At 40.9% G+C, this 18,107-nt stretch overlaps 1 protein-coding gene across 5 annotated transcripts in view; it reads left to right on the forward strand.

Moving 5' to 3' along the window:
* Positions 1-18,107, forward strand: part of LOC116057948 (1-phosphatidylinositol 4,5-bisphosphate phosphodiesterase beta-4) — a 94,594-nt gene that overhangs the window by 30,954 nt on the left and 45,533 nt on the right. For all 5 annotated transcript variants that reach the window (XR_004895932.1, XM_035995598.1, XM_035995599.1 and 2 more), the window contains one exon: positions 17,000-17,097. Coding sequence is in view for 4 of the 5 variants with exons in the window: in XM_035995598.1 (XP_035851491.1) it covers positions 17,014-17,097 (84 nt within the window). In the remaining variant the exon portion in view is untranslated. The remainder of the gene's footprint in view (positions 1-16,999; positions 17,098-18,107) is intronic.

The raw sequence follows: 18,107 nt of genomic DNA on the forward strand, positions 1-18,107 counted from the left end.
TCCACTTGTGTTTTTGTTGAAGTCTGTAAGGAGCCTGTAATATTGTCCCATGGAATCCTATTTTCCCAGTCGTCGAATGCAAAAAAATGTTGCTTCTGGTTTTTCCAACGGAGAGTGGAGATTAAAATGTGCAATCTTCTCATCTCTCTCTCTCTCTCTCTCTCTCTCTCTCTCTCTCTCTCTCTCTCTCTCTCTCTCTCTCTCTCTCTCTCTCTCTCTCTCTCTCTCTCTCTGACCTGTAGGCGTACACTATCTTCTGAATAATAGTTATTTACACTCCTGTTAGTGACTCTTTGGGCTAAGAGGGCTAACGAAAACAAACTTAAATACGCGTGGCTTGACAAACACATGGAAACAAACCGGCATGGACATAGACAAACACAGAGACACATACACAGTCATAGACATATGCAGCCAAACGCGTGCACACACTGCTGGAGGGGCCACAGAAACCTCAGTTGACACTCAACAGTCAGTAAGCTGAGTGCAGCCCAAATGTGGATCAATTAAAATGAGCAAAAAGGGAATTTTAGTAGTGATTAGTGGTTGGTCTCACCATTCAGCTTTTCCACTCCAGTCCTGCAGCTCTCCACACTCAAATTGTTTAGAAATTGTTCCCTGCATGCCAGGTTTTGTGTACTAGTCTCGCATTGTCAGACCTTCCTCCACAGCGCTGCGGAGGAGGGTCTGGCTAGTCCACACAGCATTCCAGGATGGGAGAAAAACATGCTCTGGTTTATTGGCATTTCTTTAAACCAATCACAATTGTCTTGGGTAGCGCTAGGCGCTGGAGGCAATAACGGTGCATCTGCAAAATAGCCTCGGGAAGGAACTTGTTTTGGTGAAAAGTGCTCGTTCAAAGTTTTTAGTTGTGCAACAGAAAACTCAGATTGGACAGTCTACCTAGCTGTCTGGATTTACCCTGTAGAGATCTGAGGAGCAGTTAACCATAGTCCTCATAAATCTACCGGAGTTTAAATCTACCGGAGTTTAGAATGCCAACACAAAGAAAGCTGAAGGTGAGGGACATTTGGCCAAAAATGAGGGACATCCGGCAAATCTTCCGGCGGCAATCGTCGTTGATGATAAATTATTGTGTACTAACACATAGCCCATAAGTTGGCATGCTACATTCAGATGAGTTGAGGTGTGAAAGCCAATGAAATCCGAGATCTTACACAGGTCACACATGCACACAGGATCTCCATCCTTGTTTAGGGGAAGTACATGTTTACTTAGCGATCACTGTGGCCTCTTACACCACCTTGCTATTTAATGACTACATGAAATGTAAAAACAGATGCAGACAGTAAGATAGTAACATTGATTTCATATGTGCTGTTTGCTCAGAGAACAGAGGTCTTTCTGGTGTAATAAAAACACTGTATTCATTGCTAAGGGCTCTCATTGATTTAAAGACTGCATGTATCCAGTGTAAACGGTAGCAGTTTTATGGTTTTGCTTGGTTTCTCACGGCATGAGCAGTGTGTGACCGGCGTGTGCAGCAAAGTATGCTCAAACATGAACCCTTCTGCTAACTGGGTTCTATCTGATAGGGAGTTTAAAGTGCCCATATTATGAAAAAATCACTTTTTCTGGGATTTGGGGTGTTCTTTTGTGTCTCTGGTGCTTCCACACACATACAAACGTTGAAAAAAATCCATCCATGCTGTTTAGAGTGAGATATGGTTTCTGAATGTGTCCTGCCTTCAGTCTCTGGGTGAGCTGTTCAAAATCGGCACGGCTTGTGACGTCACAAGCCGAAACGAGCAGGCTAACCGCAACCATTAGCTCGTAGCGTTAGCATGCTAACGCTAATGCTAACGCTAGCATGCTAACGCTAGCATGCTACCTCGTTCTCAATAGCAAAGCACTGCTACAACACACACAAGTTCACCATAATCTACAAAAGAACTACTTACATGTGCGCCCTCATTTAGAAGTCTCCCAGCTAATCCTGCCTTGTAACTGACCAAAGTTGTAGAAACAGCCTTTCTTTTACTGTCTATGGAGCTAGCTAGCTGACATGATCTACATCTGAGCTACTGGGCATGTGCAAGTGCAATCAAAGATAGTACAGAAGAAGAAGAAGAAGAAAAGAGGTCTCACTCTGTAGCTAAAACAGAGACCAGCTGAAAAGAGGATCTGCAGCAGTGAGAGAGAGCGGTGCAGTACAACACAAATATGGTGTTTTTTGAAAATTAAACCATGTAAACCTATTCTGGTACAACCTTAAAATACAATATGAACCTGAAAATGAGCATAATATGGCTGCTTTAATCTAATTCATGGTAATGCAATTGAACAAACCTGCCACCACCAGAATGTTGTAGTCCGTCTACGATGTTGAATCAATGTCACCTCAGAACCTGTTGGTTTGCTTGTGTGTGTGTGTGTCCTTTTTTTTCCCTCTGTATCCTGGTTGGTGGTTGTCTTGCCGGAGGTAATAACAGCCTGTTTAACTAAACCAGTTGACCTGATGTGGGGGGAGGGGGGTTCTCTTGCTTTTCCTCTTAGTGTGTGAATACTGAAATCATTCCACACTATCACAAACACCTGTTCAATATAATGCAATTCCCCTGCATTAATACTACATGTGAAGTTTTTATTCAATTTTTCTTTAAACCATGTAAGAAATCTACATTTCTAGACGATAGTTTGTGTTGGATTGCAAATTATTATAAGATGTTCCACTTATTGTCCCCATCTTATGTGCAGATGGGTTTTACAGGAACCCCTTACTATTTAATGCAGTTGAATACAACAAGATATTGTATGTCCTATGACCTTACTGACATATTTGAGCTAAGATGTGAAAACTGACAAAGTCACATACACAGTACAGTACAGTCCAAATGGCTACTGAAGTGTCACCTGAACATGATCCTCTCAGTGTGCTGCCTAGCCTACAGGAGTTTGTTTCCTCTTGCCTCTGGGTTTCTCCTTCCCTTTGCTCTCATCCTAGCCTCCCCGCCGATCCTGCTCAGTGCTGGAACCCTGCAGGTGTGTGTACTGTACTGTATGTGCACACTCTAGGGGCTCTGTTTTCTCGGCAGGGACTAGTGTACGTAAGCAGCAATATGATATTTTGGTATTTTTCAGACTTTTAAATGAGCTTTGTCTTTGGTATTTTGTGTGTGGATGATCCATGCAGATAAGGCAATGCAAGGCAAGGTGCTCATATCTTGGTGGAAACTGGCTCTGACCAGTGGCTCTGTGATTACCACTTGCACCATATCCACCAGGCAGACCTCTGTGTGTCTGCACACTTCAGACAATTAAAGGTTCACTCCCACTCTTTCTCTCACTCGTTTCAATGCTTTCTCCAAACCTCGCTCTGTCTCCCTTTTTCTCTCCTCCCCCAAAAACAACGGGTGTAGGGAGCAGCCGTGTGCCTCATAGCTTTCTTTCCATCATAGCTTTCTTTCCAAAGTGTCGGCCAAAGTTATTAATTATTAAGATGCGATTTTAATTGCAATATGATGTGATGCAGCAAAATTCTGAATGAAATAAATGAAACTTGTGTTATTATGCATTTAAAAATGAAAACATTGGACACAGGAATGAATGACATGCCAACACCTTCAATATTCTACATTAATGAGCCTTTGCCAGCAGATTTGTAATGCCACTTGTGTGCAACTATGCAATTTGTTGAAGACGTATTAAGTGCTACGGAAGCATTGTTAGGAAAGTGGCCCCAGTGGGATTTGGCCTCTAACCCTGACCCTGGCAGTGTTTAGTGTTTTGCTCTGTGCATTGAGGTATACAAGCTGTTTGTGTCGACTGACGAGGCTGGCAGATAGAAGTCATGTGTGGGAAATGATTAGTGTTTATCTGTCAGTAGTTGGATGTGATCTTCAGAGGAATATGATGCATTAACGAACGTCTGACAGAATACATAACAATACACTACATAGTGCATGACAAGTTTTTTTCATTTATCAAAATGCTGTATTAGCTTTATTTGATTAACATTTGTTATGGTAAAGGATACATAACCATTTCAAATTGTGTTGCATTTACTATGTTTGGTCCAGTAAAAAATGAAGCTGTGAAGCTAGATTTGGAGCTAAAATTATCAACTGATTGAGAGCATTGGTTTAAGTCGTGCCTTTTCACCATTCTTTACAGACTATGACAGACTGCTGTTTTATTAACTATCTTAAAAGGGCGATTGTCAGAGCTACGAAACAAACATGAAGGTTCACACATTTGTCTTTTTGACAATTCTGATGGGCATGAAGGAAATTCTTCTGAGGTGCAGAGGATTTGTAGCAGAGAGTCAGTGTAGGTGAGTTGTTATGTGTGTCCGTGTGTGTGTGTGTGTCCGTCCGTCCGTCCGTCCGTCCGTCCGTCCTAAGACGGCTTCACCCTCAAGGGCTGTTCTAACCCTAATAGTGAGAGAGGAATATTCATGGTATTGATGACAGAAAGGCACATTAAGAAACCGTATAGGGGTTCCACACAGGAAACATTAAGTGTATAATGAGAAAGCAAAATGCTTTAAGTATTTTCAGTTGCATCTCTGTATTGTGATACTGCTATCTAGGCTCATATCATGTCATCATTGGTCAGTAGTTTGGAGCCCTCTCTATGTAGAAAGATTTAAGTGGTGTGTTTCGTGCCTTCACTTCCACACAAGACAAGCCGCAAGACAAATAGGCAAATATCCTAGACAAACAGGTAAGAGGACATGATGACACATTGTCATATGTACAGTTGAGATTAGAGACCCGGACGCAGCAGTGAGACAGTAATGTGATTGTATTGTATTTACATGCGCAATAAAACCTCAAGGACCATGCTGCCATCATACATGACAGTTTTATTTTCACACGTACACTTTGTTGCTCCTCTGTTTTTTTTTTTTCTTTTTAAAACTAACCCAGCTGCGCGTGTGTGAGCAGTAGTACAGTGTAACAACATTGAAAAATATGCTACGTTTCTGTGCTTGCAAAGTATGTAGACAAAGTTTGGCCAGCGTTTAAACAGACATAATTCTCTTGTCACTCCTCTTGAATCTATGGCACCCTTACTGTGGTTTTGTATTATATTATTTGTTTGTGTTGATCATCTGCTATCAGTAACCATGAGGACAGGTGTGCATTATTAGATTATTTAATCAGTGAGTGAATGATCTTAGACGTTAACTGAAAAATATTAAATTAATGTTTTTTTTGTTATTGTATGTTCTTTGAATGCCTTGTAATTATCTGGCTCGCCCTGTTCTTACCAGAGCAGGTGGTAGGTTCCAATTTGATGAGGTTACAGAGTTAAAATGCCACCTGTCGGCAGTAGGAGAGAGTAGGTGGCAGCTTGCTGTAAAGCAGCGGGGGTTTTCAATCAGCTTTAAGTTGTTTTTGTTAATCTCCCAGGTTTTTTTTTTTTGTTTTGTTTTTATGGGTTTAAACCTGTGTTGTCTGGGTCAAAGACACATGATCACTTTAAACCCATCGCTGTATCCTCAGAAGCTGTGGTTTAAACTGCATTTGTGGTTTAGTCTTAACCTGCTGTGTCCTGTATAAATCACCTAAACTCCTGTAGTTGTCACTGTATCTGCAGTTTAACTTGAACCTGCTGCACACGTGGTTTAAGCGAGGTCAAAGTTCAGTGTAAGGAAAGATTTCAACAGTTCAAATAATTGTATTAATTTCTTAAATTACAAATTTTAACCATGTAGGTTCTTATGAAGGCAACAGTATAATCAAGTGTCAAACTTACATAATTGTGTAATTACAATTGATGGTGTCACACTTTCCTCAATTCAGTTTTGATGTCAGAAACAGGGTTACTGATTATCTAGTCTATATCCACGACTTTCCACTTCCGGGATTGCTCCATTGCCGCCGTAAATTCCGCTGTATGTCCTTTTCGGCCGTACGTCCGTTACCTTACACTTTCTTTGTGTTGGAATTTTAAACTCCGGTGGATTTATGAGGACTATGGTTAACTGCTCCTCAGATCTCTGCAGGGTAAATCCAGACAGCTAGCTAGACTATCTGTTGAATCTGAGTTTTTGTGTTGCACGACTAAAACAACTTTTGAACGTACACATGTTCCTTCCAGAGGCTATTTTACAGAGGCACCGTGGCTCCGTGCTTAGCAGCCCATGATGATTGTGATTGGTTTTAAAAAATGCCAATAAACCAGAGCACGTTTCTCTCCCATCCCAGAATGCTGTGTGGACTAGCCAGACCCTCCTGACAATGCGTGACTACTGATTATCTAATTAATGCATCGCCACCTGAAAGGAGGACATGTGCCATTAATGATCAAATCACAGAAACAAATAATCATAGATGTATTTTTAGACCACTTCCACAGCTTTAGTGTAAGCTAATACTGTGTATTTGACAGATTAATTATACTGCAGTAGATTGAAAGATAACACAGGGACAAATGTGCTACGATATGATGTAAATTATATTAACAGTATTATTTTACGGTACTGATAGTCAATGTAGATATGTTGGGTCAAGACAAGGTTCTCAGATAGGAAAAAAAACTGTGCGAGGAGACCATTTCTCACTTTCTCACATTTCTTCATCAGTGTTGCATTGAGTCATCAGATCATAGCCAAGGATGACAATCTCCGTAATCGTGCACATAACATCACTCTGGTGTAATCCACAGTCACTCAAACATGACTTATTGTACAACAATGTGGAAATGTGAATAACAGTGGAAACCTAGCAGAACACAATAACACCAATAACAGCACAGCAACACATATAACTAGAACTGCAAGCAGTTATGACGGGGTCCAAGCCTCCCCGGCATGAGTAGCCCCCTGACGACCTGCGGATAGGCATGGGCCGGTTACCAGTTTCAAGGTATACCGCAGTTTTGAAAAAGTCAGTTTTAAAACCACTCAAATTTTTTGTCATACCGTTTCTAAGGTATGAGCTGTCTCCAAGGACAGAAAGTGCAGTTTAGAAATCTCTCTCCCTGCCAGTGTGCAGTGTGTTTAAAAATAAAATGCATTGTGTTCAATGGAAAAAAAAAAAACCTTGATATTTTTGCTGAAGGTTATTATAGCATAGAGCCTCAAAGTGGGATGCCGAACACTAACCCCAAGTTTGGTGTTGATAGCATTTATAGATAGTTTGGCCACAATATGCTAAAAGTTGTTTGGTTACTAGCTACAAACATTTGTTAATTTGTAATTTTTTTTAACCAAGCAACTTTCTTTTGATAACTTTTTGTCCGAGCCATCTGATGATGCTATGTGCCAAATTTCAGGCTGATCAGGCTAAAACCATAGGAGTTTGAGAAAGGTGGTTTTGCACGTTTCCCTTTTTAGTGGGAATGGGCGTGGCCTATATAATGTGATTCAGCTTGATTCAAGGAACACGTGGATGTAAGGTTAGGGCAGTTCAATCCCCAGACCGGTGGTGGGGAAAGTGAAAGAGCAGCGCTTGTCCCTCTCTCATTATGACCACACCCTTGAGCAAGGCACCAACCGCTCCAGTGGAGCTGCTCAGTGGCCTGCAGATCAGAATGTGGTTGTAATGGGCAGCTTCCAGGTATGAATGTGTAACTGTAAATGTGACAGGTCGTTGTTGCAAATGAGAAATTGTTCTCAGTTGACTTACCTGGATAAATAAACACACTTTCACATTAGTGCAAGTGGTGAATACAAACGTGGGTCCCATAGGCCACACCCACGTTGTCGTATCAGTACACCACTGCCTCAGGAGTGGCCCTACATGTACCATAACATCCAAATTTCGTAAAAATCGGATGAGCCTTTCATGAGATATAAACTTTTCGTACTTGGAGCTCCCTCTAGTGGGCCAATTTTTGTAAAATTGATTGGTGAGCCTCAGAGGGTTGAGCCAAACAAGAATCTAAAGTTTCACATAGATATAATTTTATTTGGCCGAGATATTCCAAATTTTGTGTATTCGTAGCTAGCTACACAAATTTGTTCGTAAGTAATTTGCGCAACTTTTAACCAATACAAATTATTTTGATACATTTTTTTCAGGTCGGTATGGAGATGCTACGTACCAAGTTTTGTGCAGCTTGGTCGCACGGTCTAAGAGGAATTCGAAAAAGTAGGTTTACGATAAATCACTTTTTTTTTGTTTTGTGTCGGGGCAGAAACGGCCGTGGCCTATATCAGGAGATTCAGCTGAACTCAGGGAACGCGTGGATATGAGTATTTTTTGATGTGCGACATATGGTTTGGGAGTAATAGTACCAAACGCGCCAACTAGTGGCAGAAGTGTGTCAATTTTTGCGCCTGAGGTCCTTGCAGGATTCTGGACCAGTCCTGAAAATGGCACCCCCTCCGTATGCACGGTTTAGGCTGGAGCGACACTTAGTGGCGGGAAAAATAAGAAAAATCATTATAATCTTTGTGATTACAATAGGGTTCCCAGCTCCGCTGGATCTGTGAACCGCGTTACCTTGCAGACGCGGTTCCCAGCCCCCTTGGGCTTGGACCCCTAATGATAATTCCATTGCCCCAGTGCATGATGGGAGGCCATCAGATACGCTTACTCCCAGGACGCTGCATGATGTTAAAGTTCCTTGACACACCTGCGTTGGGAGGTTCAGACACTTGGTTTAGCTGCAGTGTAGCTGCGGTTGAACCTGTGCTTGTTTTGACAGAGCAATCAGGTCCAGTTTAGCACGTTCTACACCGCAGCTAAGCTAGTCAGATGCGAAGTGACAGAGCAACATCCTCCACCTTTTGCATAGAATCCTGCATACAGTGCTGCTTTTTTCAACATCCCCTTTTAAATACTAATGGCATGGAAGTTACACAGCTGCATTCACCTGTTGATTGGATCTTTTCTCAGAACTGTGCGGTTATGTACACACTACTTTTGATTGACATCTAGGGGTGGGACAACTTACTCCTTTTTATGTTCTTTTAAGCAGCAAAGTTCCACCCACTTTGAACCTGAAAAGAGGTTTAATGAGCCAGAGCATCTGAAATTGTTTTTGAAAGGCCTATAAACATTGTGCTTTCTTCTAATCCACCTAGCCTCTTCATTACTGAAGTAGATTTACAATCTGATAGCAATTAGAGATAATTCCTTTCACATGGCTTCACCTGCTCATGGATGTCATGGAAACAGCAGGTGGGCCCAGAGTTTGGTAAACCAGAAACTGTTGTTCCTTAGAGAGGACAAAAATATAACAAAAGTAAAGTCCCAGGAGGTAATAGAAATGCAGACTCTGTAAACCAGAGGTGAAAACAATGATCTTCCACTTCATCTCTTCTTAAAATGAAATACAACCAGTAACACTCATGGGTGTAGTATTGTGTTATGAAGTGGAGCCTTTGAGTTAATGTTTTGATTAGCAAACTGACGCTAGCCTGTGGTCTCAAATCACGGGTGGCAAAACAGAATGACGCATGTTTGTTTAGCCTATCTCAAGATGCCCCTTTGCAATGCACTTACAAGTAAAGTTTAATGTTTTTCGAAAACTACTTTTTTCATACCCACAGTCAGATCACAAAAGCAGTTTGTAGTATACAGCTGAGATGTTCACAAGTCATTTTTTGCAAGTCCAAGTCAAGTCTCAAGTCTTTGAGCTCGAGTCCAAGTCAAGTCTCAAGTCTTTGAGGGGCAGGTTCAAGTCAAGTCTCAAGTCTTTGAGCTCGAGTCCAAGTCAAGTCTCAAGTCTTTGAGGGGCAGGTTCAAGTCAAGTCTCAAGTCTTTGAGGGGCAGGTTCAAGTCAAGTCTCAAGTCTTTTGCCATGAGTCCAAGTCAAGTCCAAGTAAAGTCTCTGGCCATCTGATCTGTCCCTAACACTGTGTTGTTAAATCTTATGAATTCAAAGCATGTCCTGTAGCTACCATCCAGACAGTACAGTACAGTATCAAAATCAGTTGTAGGATAACTTTATGGGGTCTACTTAACACATCCCTCCAGCCCTCAGACCTGGTGAAATATTAACCTAAGTCTGTCACATCATATGGATACAACTATAAAGATACAATTTGCCTGTTCCCAGCATTAGCACAACACTTTGCAATGGTTAGCTTGTTACCTGTGATATGTGCTAAATGTAATGTCTCTTTCACTCAAAAAAATGTCGAAGTGGAAATCAAGGGAAAAGTGGCAGTGCCACACCAGTTACAGAACAACATGCATCTCAGTGTCCGTCCAAATTACGCACAATAAGCAGTTTGAACTCACTGATGTAATGCCATTTATTTTCTAAGTGTTAGTACGCTCAGTGAAACTGAGTCCAGCACCAGGGAGATCCGACTCAGAGGAGGAGAGGTTAGTGAGGCCAGCGTCTCCACGGCAGGTGACAGTGCGCACGGATCCGCTGCCCCACGCATGGATGAAATTATGAAATAGTAAATATGGCTACAGTAACAGAAATATGTGCAGAATTAGGACAGTCAAGACGGCCCAGTGTTTGGTGGACCGGGTACACCTTGGTCACGTAATAGTCTACAAATTATCCACGGGATCAATTACGCATCACAAGAGTTTGCCCACCCGACACAGCGTTTGTTCCTGCGGAGATGGATCCGTGCGTCCCGCCTCCTGTGCGCCATGGATGTCTGAGCCTCAGCAACTACTAACTATAAAGATACAATGTGCCTGTTCCCAGCATTAGCACAACACTTTGCGATGGTTAGCTTGTTACCTGTGATGATATATGCTAAATGTAACGTCTCTTTCACATTAGTGTGTGAGTGACTGACCTATCTGGGTGTGTTTTGAGATGCCTGATGAAGTCCGACGTTGTTGATCCGGCATCATTTATCTTGGTGCCACACACCTTGCATGTAGCTGTTAGCTTACTACCACTGTTTACCAAGTTATTGAAACCAAAACTAATGACAAAAGGCACAACTCTGGGAGGACTTAGTGTCGCCATCTGCAATGTATTTTTTGATATGTGCGCGCACATAGGCGCATGCGTTACGTTGCACATATGGCAAAGGGCAGGGGACATACAGCTTGTCATACGTTTCCCCGTATATGCGCCAATAAAAGAAAATAGAAATACATTAATACATTTAGATTTAAAAAGCAATAATTGTATGAAAACAGGTTGTTGACGAGTCTCGAAGCTCGAGTCCGAGTCAAGTCTGAAGTCTTTTGGGTCGAGTCCGAGTCAAGTCTGAAGTCAGCTGTTTGTGCGACTCGAGTCCGAGTCTCAGACTCGAGTCCCCATCTCTGGTATACAGTTATCTCTCTGCTCACTACAGATGTCCAAGACATGTATAGTGGGGAGAAACTGGTAGCAAACTATCAAAAGTGGAAAAAGATAGGCCAAAGGTTGTGTTTAGTGCTACACTGTTTGCTTTGCCTTTATTGCTTTTTCTCCTGTTATGTTGTATAATATTTAACTGTTGTTAATTAGCCAAGTTATACAGTTCAGGGTTTTCCTTTGGCTCAGAATGGGCCTGCAGTAAGCATGATCGGTCCGCAGTACTGTACAGTAAAGGCAATCAGTCTGTTACCTTATTTGACAGAAATAAATGTGTATATAATGCTGCTGTGAATAAACCCCCAATTAACAAAACTGGTTAAAAAATATTTTATATTTAAATAAATCACTGGGAGAGTCTGGAGATAAAACTGAGATTAGCTCTCATATTCAAGTTTATGTTCTGCCTGTTCAACGTTTGTTTGGTAAATTGCTCTTAAACACATATAGAGAGCATTGGAATTGCTATTTTTATTCTCAATTCTTGTCATTTTGGTGCTGGTGATTTTCCTTTGGGGCTGGCTAAAACCTCTTTGGGGGATGCCAAAAATTCCTCTATGCATGAAAAACGCTACAGTTTTGGCCATGCAAGATAACAAGGGTACAATCTATGGGTATAATATGCAGTGTATGTACAAAAGTAAAGCAAATTATTCCTAATCCAGTCTAGATCCAACACTGAGACGATAACTTTAGGATTTTTTCCAAGTCAGGCCATACATGGTCAAACAAGGATACCTGCAGGACAATCATTGTCAAGTCGCATGATGAAAACCATCATATAAGTACCATTTATCTTATGCTCTAACTCCGACCAACTGTTCCAAATAAACACTGAGAACAGGAACATGTTTTTCCTGCTTTTTAGGCTACAAAAGGAGAAGACTGTAGGAACTGGAATTTAAATACTGTAAATAGTTTTTGTGAGCCATTGATGCAGTAGTTTCAGTTCATCTTTTATATTGGCCAATCCTGTTCCAGGTGTTATGAATCAGGGTTCAGTGGAGCCCTTTGCCTAATTGACTTGTGACTAAATAGAGTATAATTCACTTACAGTATTACACACATACTGTAGCGTTCTGGCTATCATCCTAGTCAAGGCCACATTCAAGGTAAGAGAAAAAACTGAAATAAATTAAATATTATATGGTATTATCTGAAGTTTTTATTGTAATGGTAATGTTGGTACTGTGTCTTAGTAGATCATACATCTTATTTCAGGTTAATTTAGGAAGTGCTCATCTTGTTTATTGGAAAATGAAACTCCTGTGATCCTCTCGTGAATCTAGATCATTTTGACATATTGCAGAGATGTAATACTTTTATAAGCATCCTCATTTCCCTGAACTGAATATCAAAAGATGGGTTGGATTGGGTCAAATTCTCAATGAAATGAATGCATGATGACTCTAACACCAAAAACATCAGGTGATGATTTGTGCTGTAAGATCAAGTGAGGCATTAAAGCAGGCCTGACTAAAAAGGCCAGTTTTCTCCCTCAGTTTCCTGTGGATTCCCTTGGTTAGACAGATCTGCAAGATGTGATTTCTTTATTTTTATGTTGGAGCCCTTTACTTAATACCTGTTGTGGATTATGCATTAAAGGAGAGCTTTGGTTATTGTGCCAGCCACGTCAGATGTGCCTCTCTGCGTGTGTTGTTCACTTACAAATGTCCATCTGAGTGTGTCCCTAGTAAACCCTTCCACCACTGGCTGACTGATGTAGCCTTATTTTAGTTTGAGGTGTGGGACCGCTGGGTGTTACCCTAGCTGCCATTTTAGATGAGGAGGCTGGGAACAGTGTGCCTCCCGGGGCTCCTATCTATTGTAATTATCTCATTGTCAGGGGTTGGACAGGGGGCTCGGACCTCACGCGCATCCTTCAGCTTCCCTCAGCGCCCCACGTGCACACTCACACGTCCAGGAGCTCAGAGGCCTGATGTGGGCGCTGGCATGGCCTTACAGAACCTCAGCGTGCTGTGCTGCTATTGGACAGATTTCTTCCCGCAGAGGAAGATGTTATCTAATGCATACTGTTGAGAGTGGCAAGATCTAGGTTAACATCAGACAGGACAGCACAACCCAATTAGTCCAAATTAGACATGTGATTTGTCCTATCTGAATCATTTTCAATACGGTTTAGGAATTTGTAACTTTTCCCTCAGATTTGGTTTAGTATTATTAAATAGTCTAGACAGGGTGCAGCCTATTTACACTAGCCTTCTCTCCGTGGGTTGTTATTGGCACCCTGCCTGGCCTCACTTTTTAATCTCCACAGGAAGTGTGCATCGGTGTTTTCATTCCCCTGACGGGATGTGTGTGCCTGTGTTGCAGTCCCCTGGTAGGACACCACAGATGGTGGAGGGCTGGGTTTGATGAAGTTGGCTCCTTTTTTGTACATCGCTGCGTGTATTGGCCCAGTCTTGGTGCAACATTTCCTGTAGCGCTGTGACGTATAGCAGACCACACTTTTGGGTCAGAACCCAAAACAAGCTGAGCTAAAAAGGAGTAATAGTATGTTTTCTCATTTTCTGGTTGGTCTACGGTCCTCTGTATCAACCTGCACATGGGGGTGAGATAAGCTCTCATAAGCTGCTGTATAATTGTGCAGCCTTTCTGAAACACCCTGTATTCTCATAATGACAGCCTACAGACATCTCAATATCCTTCCTTCATGTGCATTTGTCATGCCGGGGGTGGACTGTAGCCCACCCAGCTAGTAGTTTTCTGTAGCCTCTGTTGATGTTGTCTCTGATCTGTGTTCCCCACATCAAAAGCAGACATCCCCCGCTGTACTCACCACCCTGTCCCCCAGCCTCTCCAGCCAGCCTCTGTCACACACAGCTGTTTCACTCATCCATCTCTTCCTGCCCACCACTGTTCTCTTGTATCTATATGTTCCCCCTCATGTCATTCTCTCCTCACCTCTCTATTCCATCTTTCTATCTCTCACCTCTTCGTACCTCTAAACCAGCTTTATATCTTATCTTTTAGTGCACTGTCTGCTTTTATTTTATTTTGCCTCTTTTATCCGCCTTTTTGCCCGTTCATTTTCCATCCTCCCATCCCTCTCTAGGATGTGCTCTCTGTTTGTCCCAATTCCTTTCTCTTTCTGTATCACTCCCTCTTTGCCATTTCACCCATCAACATCCAGTTTGCCTCTTTTTTATCCGTGGGAGTAAATGGGTGGTTTTGGCATAAATGTGGGACTTCAGTCTCTTTGCTCAACTGCAGGGTGCTTATATATATATATATATATATATATATATATATATATATATATATATATATATATATATATATATATATATATATATATATATATACATACATACATACATACATACATACACACACACACACACACACACACACACACACACACACACACACACACACACACACACACACACACACATATGCAGGTGGACCAATTTCACCAATACAATTTAAATAAATAAAATAAATTGCACCATCAGTACACCCTTTGGAGTAACTTTTAGAGATTAAATTGCAGCCATGCCCAGCGGAAAGTATATGATTGTTTTGATTGTGTGTTATATGTGATTTTTTTTTTTTTTTTTTTTGTATATTAGACAATGTATATACTGGCTGTATTAGTTATTATCATGAAGGAATCTTAGCCCTGAAACACCTCCTAATCAAAATCAAATCACACCTCAGAGTATTCCCATAATGACTTAATACCGGCTGAGTTCTTAGACTATACATAGTATGTCATGTTCTCCCTCTCAGTTTTGCCTGACACATTTGAGTGCTGACGCAAGGAGAGCCTATATCTGGAGCGGTCTCATCAACAATATTACAGTTTCCTGTCAGGACCCTCTCCACTCCCTGAGCTGGATATCTAACGTGATGCTACACGTGCAGGTGTGTCACATGAATCAAGCACATAGAAAGCTAATAAAACTGATTTGGAAACATTATTTTAAAGATGAAGTAGTCAAATTAGGATGTAAAAGAAAATATAGTTATGTAAAGCAATTACAAGTAGAGGTTTAAATCAGATTTCTAAAATGTCCAAAAGGTACAAGTTAGTTGATTTTAGGAGGTGTTGTATTTTGTTCCATGGGTCAGGTGCAATAAAGTTAAAAGCAGTTTTTCCAAGTTCAGAACAAACTTGTGGAACATGAAGCAAAAGCCAGTCAGCAGAGCATGTCCCTCTGAGTGACAAAACAATTTTGTATGGTAATATGGTAGTTTCCAAGCGTGTTATAGATTAAGAGATACAAGTTAGTATCACGTCTTTCTTGAAAAGTAGGCAACCAAACCCTGTCCTGTAAAATACAATATTGTGTAACATAAACATGACCGGTTATGAGAGGATGCGTGTATATAAATCACATCACCTTGGTCCAAGACTGACATGAAAACTGCCTCAACAACCCTTTTCCTACAAAACATGGGAAAGGTGCTTTTATTTCTGTATAAATAGCCAACTTTTGCCTGAGTCGGCACACAAGATTATCAATGTGAAATTTGAATGAGAGCTTTTCATCTATCCAGTTGCCATGATATTTATATTCTGTGACTCTCTCGATCAAGTCCATTTGTAGTAGAAATATTGAGGTCAGTATAGTCTATAGCTCTGGCTTTGGAAAATAGTATGTACTTTGTTTTATCAGCATTTAGTACAAGTTTCAGGTCTTTAAGAGCCTCTTGCTGAATGTTAAAGAACGCTATACTGTAAGTTTTCAACTGCTAAATGAACAGAATCAGCAACATAACACAACAGTTTCCGCATACAAATGGGCATGACAGTTTGCCAAAGATTAAATAATATTATTGATATAGATAGTGAAAAAGACTGGACCTAAAACTGAACCCTGTGGAACACCTTTTGTTACTGATTTAAAAAAAATTTAAATAAATAAACTGATAAAAGCTTCCCAATTTAAAAGATTTGTGTCTCTCTGATAGGTAGTTCCTGAACCAATTACAAGCATTAATATCAAACTCAATATTATGTAGCCTCTGCAAGAGCAAATAATGGTTTACACAGTGTCAAATGCTTTGGAAAGATCAATAAAAAGTGCTGCACAGTGTTTGTTTTTTTTATATCTAAAGTTGATACAATGTAATGTATGACCAAAGTAACAGCAGTTACAGTACTGTGCATGAGTACACAAGATTATTACATTGCTGTTGATGCTTACTGTATGCGCTCTGTTGTGGTCTTTCTTGTGCTGAAGGGTATTTAGGGTATAAGTTTGGCCTTTCTGCAGAATGTTTTTACTGTCTTCCATGGTCTGGTGTTGTTACTCGAACATGAATACAGTGGATCGCATTAAAAGCCCACATACAACTTTTGTGATGTGACATGTTTAATAGTATTCATTCTCCTTAATGAAAACTAGACCAATAGTTTATTATTTGTGATTCAGTATTCATCATCAAAACAACTGACAGGACTGTCAAATTCCTATTCTGGAGATTAGGTTGGCAAACAGCCAAGTTTTATGTTTATGTTTAACCCAAACAAATAACCCCAGAATCTTGCATATCAGGTCTTGTTTATTGATAAATTGCTTTCTATGTAGTTATTCTACTTCTCAGGAGAGGATATTTTTGGATGAGCCCCTGGAGGGCCAGGTTCAGTAGCTATGCTCAGTGAATTCAGCCAGTCTTTGTGACTAAAGGAAAGGAAAAAGATATTGTGTGGGTTTATGTAGCCTGCGATCTGTCCTTAAAACCTCCATGGGCCTTTACACCTGGTTGTTACAGATTGTTCACTAATTCTTTCGCTTTTTGTATCTGTCTTTCTCTCCTCTTTGTGTCTCAGGTTTGTGAGCAGCCATGACAAAGTCCTACGAGTTTAACTGGCAGAAGCACCTGCCTGAGTTCATGCAGGAAGGCGCCTCCTTCGACAGGTTTGATGAGGTAAAAATTATACATTTCATCGGTGCTTATAAGGTTTTTACAATGCATTATAAATAAATAAATAGAACAACTCGGAATGTAACAATGAACAGCCACTTAACCTGTTTATGTCAGGATCATGATACATTATAGCATACCGTATCATAATATGACGAGTTTTAATGTCCTTGATGAGCTTATGAAGGATCAGCCTGTGATGCAAGCTGTACGAGTTTGTCAATAACCTTGTTGTTACAGGTTATTTGCTCTGTCCTATTATCATCCTTCTTCCTTAACGACCGTCTCCCGGTCATTCATTAGCGTGTGCGCGCACACACACACACGTGCGCACGCACGCGTAGCAGAGGCGTCTCCTTTATAACCTGATACGTCATTGTTGTAGTCAGAGCTCTAGCTGTAGGAAGGCCACATTGATCTGCATCATTAAGAAGCTTTGTGTGGCGACTGCTTGTCTGCAACACTTCCAGGTCCTCATCCAGCACTCTAAAAAGAATATCTGTGTGAGCTCAGTGAGTGAATTTGTTCTTTGTTTTTACATACACACTCACTAGCCACTATATTAGGTACACCTGTTTAACTGCTTGTTAACAAAACTATCTAATCATGTAAGCATGTAGACATGGTCAAGACGATCTGCTGAAGTTTATTGTATTGTAAGCATCAGAATGAGAAAGAAAGGTGATTTAAGTGTCTTTGAATGGCATGGTTGTTGGTGCCAGACGGGCTGGTTTAACTATTTCAGAAACTTCTGGGATTTTCATGCACAACCATCTCTAGGGTTTAGAGAATGGTCAGAAAAAGAGAAAATATCCACTGACCGGAAGTTCTCTGGGCGAAACTGCCTTGTTAATGGCAGAGGTCAGAGGAGAATGACATGGCCGAATGACAGGTTTGAGCTGAGAAAGGCAACAGTAACTCAAATAACCACTCGTTACCTACTAGCAAGGTGTACCTATTAAATATTAATAATTAACTATTAATAAAAATGAATTACCCTTTTCATTGGTATG

The sequence above is a fragment of the Sander lucioperca genome, chromosome 19 (assembly GCF_008315115.2).
Source record: "Sander lucioperca isolate FBNREF2018 chromosome 19, SLUC_FBN_1.2, whole genome shotgun sequence".
Lineage (NCBI taxonomy): Eukaryota > Metazoa > Chordata > Actinopteri > Perciformes > Percidae > Sander > Sander lucioperca.